Raw genomic sequence first — 2,662 nt, 5'->3', positions numbered from 1 at the left:
ATGTGAAAAATAAGTCATGTTCATATATCACAGTTAAATGTAAGAATTGCAAGGAAAATCACATATTAACAGCTTTAATATATTTTTCTATTCAAGAAATAGAAGAAATAAAGTTTTAAAAGAAAATTAAAAAGATAAAACAGTCTTTACTAATAATAAAGTAAATTTTTAGTAAAGAAGTAAAAATAAAAAAAGAAATTCTTAAGTAAATAGATTATTAAAAAGAAGATCTTTAGTAAAAATGAAATAGATTATCAATTCAATTACTTTTATAAAAATATTAAATCTTAGATTTTCTAAATTAATTTTTATAAAAGTTGTTATAATCATTATTAATAGTGAATTATAATACTAAAAAGTGAAAATTTTATTTATATAATTATTTGAATATTTATTATAATAAAAAAAGAATAAAAAAAGTAAAAATTTTCTTTTAAAATTATATTTTAAATCTCATATTATAGTTATTATTATTTTTATCAAAAAAAACTATAGTAAAATATAATATGATTTTAGATTCTAATATTCTAATTGATGATATTATAAATAAATTCAATTAAATTAAAAGAGATTTATCTTTTCAAGCTATGAGATAATTATATATAGCTTGTATAGTCTCTGTATCAGATTATACAGTAAAAATTTAATAAAAAAAATAAAAAAAAAAAAACTTTATAAATCAATTTTAATTATTATAAAATAAAGCTTTAAAAAAAGTTATAAAAGCTTTTAAAATATTTTTAGTTAAAGCTATAGAAATAAAGATATCAATTTCATTACTAACTATTAGATTTGATAAAAGTTATATAAATTATATTTTAAGAATCGTAAAATAAATATAAATTATTTAATTTAAATGAAAGTATCTATTTTATATTCTTTATATATATCTAAAAAAAATTTAAATAGAGCAAGATTTTCATATTAAAATATATACTTTAGTAATTCAAAGAAGATATTAAATTTTTAACTATATAGAGACTTGGCACTGAGACTAAATTTATCTTCATCATGTGACTACATCTCACACATAATCTAGTGAATTGATTATGATTTAGTCACATGATCATATAAGCTATTTATAATCTGAACAGACTTTGACAATTTTTTTTTCTTATCAATCTTAGTATTTTATTATATATCAGTTAGCAATGAAAAGAGTTTTCATCTTATATAGTTTATATTTATTTTTTAACATAATACTAAGATTCTCTTCTATCTTTTTACTCAAATTTCAATGAAAAACTAAAGTGCTTCAGTTGAATTAAAATCTACTAGTTGAGAGTCTGACAATACATCAAATTAACTGTTGAAAACAATAGCATTGTCAAAGATAACAGCTCAATTTAACATTAGATAATCACTACAGACTCCCAATCTTTTGAAAAAGATTAAAAAAATAAATGATATCTTCTAGTAAAATTAATTAATCAATCATATATTTTAATTAAGAAATTCAAAAAGATAATTCACCCAAATAATAACTATATTTATAAATAAGTTGATAGTGATTTTTAATAGTATTTTTAATAATAAAAAAATATTAAGAAATATAATCACATATCTGAGATTGAAATAAACTAATATTACTAATTAGACTGCTATTAAACAAAGTCAGATTGATGAGCTAATTACTGAATGTGATGGATTTAATTATACTTTTATCTACATAACATTCAGCAATCAAGCAGCAAGTTAAAATATCATCTTCTTTGAGACTATCAGAAAATTTGTCAAAATTAATGATTTGAAACATCTTACTAACAGCAAGAAGTTAAAATTTAAACACTGACTCTCTCAAATAAAGAACAAGCTTTTAGAGAATGTCAATTAATAGTCTACTAAATGCATGAAAATTGCATATATTGAAAATTAAACTGATGAGAATGTGACATGTCACATTGTATTTTGTATAAAAGAGAATTATTCTAAATAGTATTAAACTATAAAAGAGAAATTTAAGCATCTCAAATCAATATATGAGAATGCTAACAAGCTACATAATGTCAAAAGTGATTATCACAAGCTAATTATATGCAATGAGAACAATTATCATAAATTTGTTATAAAATTCTTATATATAATAGATGAGATAAAAATTGTCAAGAAAAACTACAAAATAGACTTCAATAACAAACTGTTTTTTGATCTTCAAAGAATAATAGCAGTAGTCAACATAATTATCAATGCATATACTGAGTTTTAGAAGATCTATGCTCAAATAGCTTATATTCTTCAGATAATTAATTTCATTTCAAAGTTAAAAAGTTTGTAAAGAAATAAATCTAATACTTTCAAAAAAAATATTTTATGAATCTTCAATAGTTAAATTCTCTTCAGTATCTCTGCTATAAAATTCTCTATTATGAAAAAAGCTACGAGCAACTGTTTAGACATTTAGTGCTACTATTATAAAAAGAAAGATCATATTACAAGAAATTATCTTATGAAATAAAAATTTCAATAGATGATCACTGAGCTCACAGAAAATGATGCTTCGAAGTCTTCAGTAAATTTGAAAAAAAAGTGAGTCTAAGAGAAGACTTCATCTCAGATAATTTAATAGCTTGTGAGAAATTTGAAATAAAGAATTTAATTGAGAGAAAAAGCTTTAATATATCAATTAAATTTAGTTTATAATAAAAATACTACTTCTATAAAT

The 2,662-nt window shown here is 19.9% G+C and overlaps 1 protein-coding gene across 1 annotated transcript; it reads left to right on the top strand.

The window, feature by feature from the left end:
- Positions 1–1,954: 1,954 nt before the first annotated feature.
- PADG_12504 (uncharacterized protein) lies at positions 1,955–2,170 on the top strand (the record flags this gene model as incomplete). Its single annotated transcript, XM_010765678.1, has 1 exon — positions 1,955–2,170. A coding segment is annotated over one exon (216 nt), but the record flags the coding sequence as incomplete, so codon positions are not given.
- Between the last annotated feature and the right edge of the window lie 492 nt (positions 2,171–2,662).

This window comes from Paracoccidioides brasiliensis (genome assembly GCF_000150735.1).
Source record: "Paracoccidioides brasiliensis Pb18 unplaced genomic scaffold supercont2.29, whole genome shotgun sequence".
NCBI lineage: Eukaryota > Fungi > Ascomycota > Eurotiomycetes > Onygenales > Ajellomycetaceae > Paracoccidioides > Paracoccidioides brasiliensis.
The sequence above is the reverse complement of the archived record's forward strand: the minus strand, read 5'-3'. Positions and strand labels throughout refer to the sequence as shown.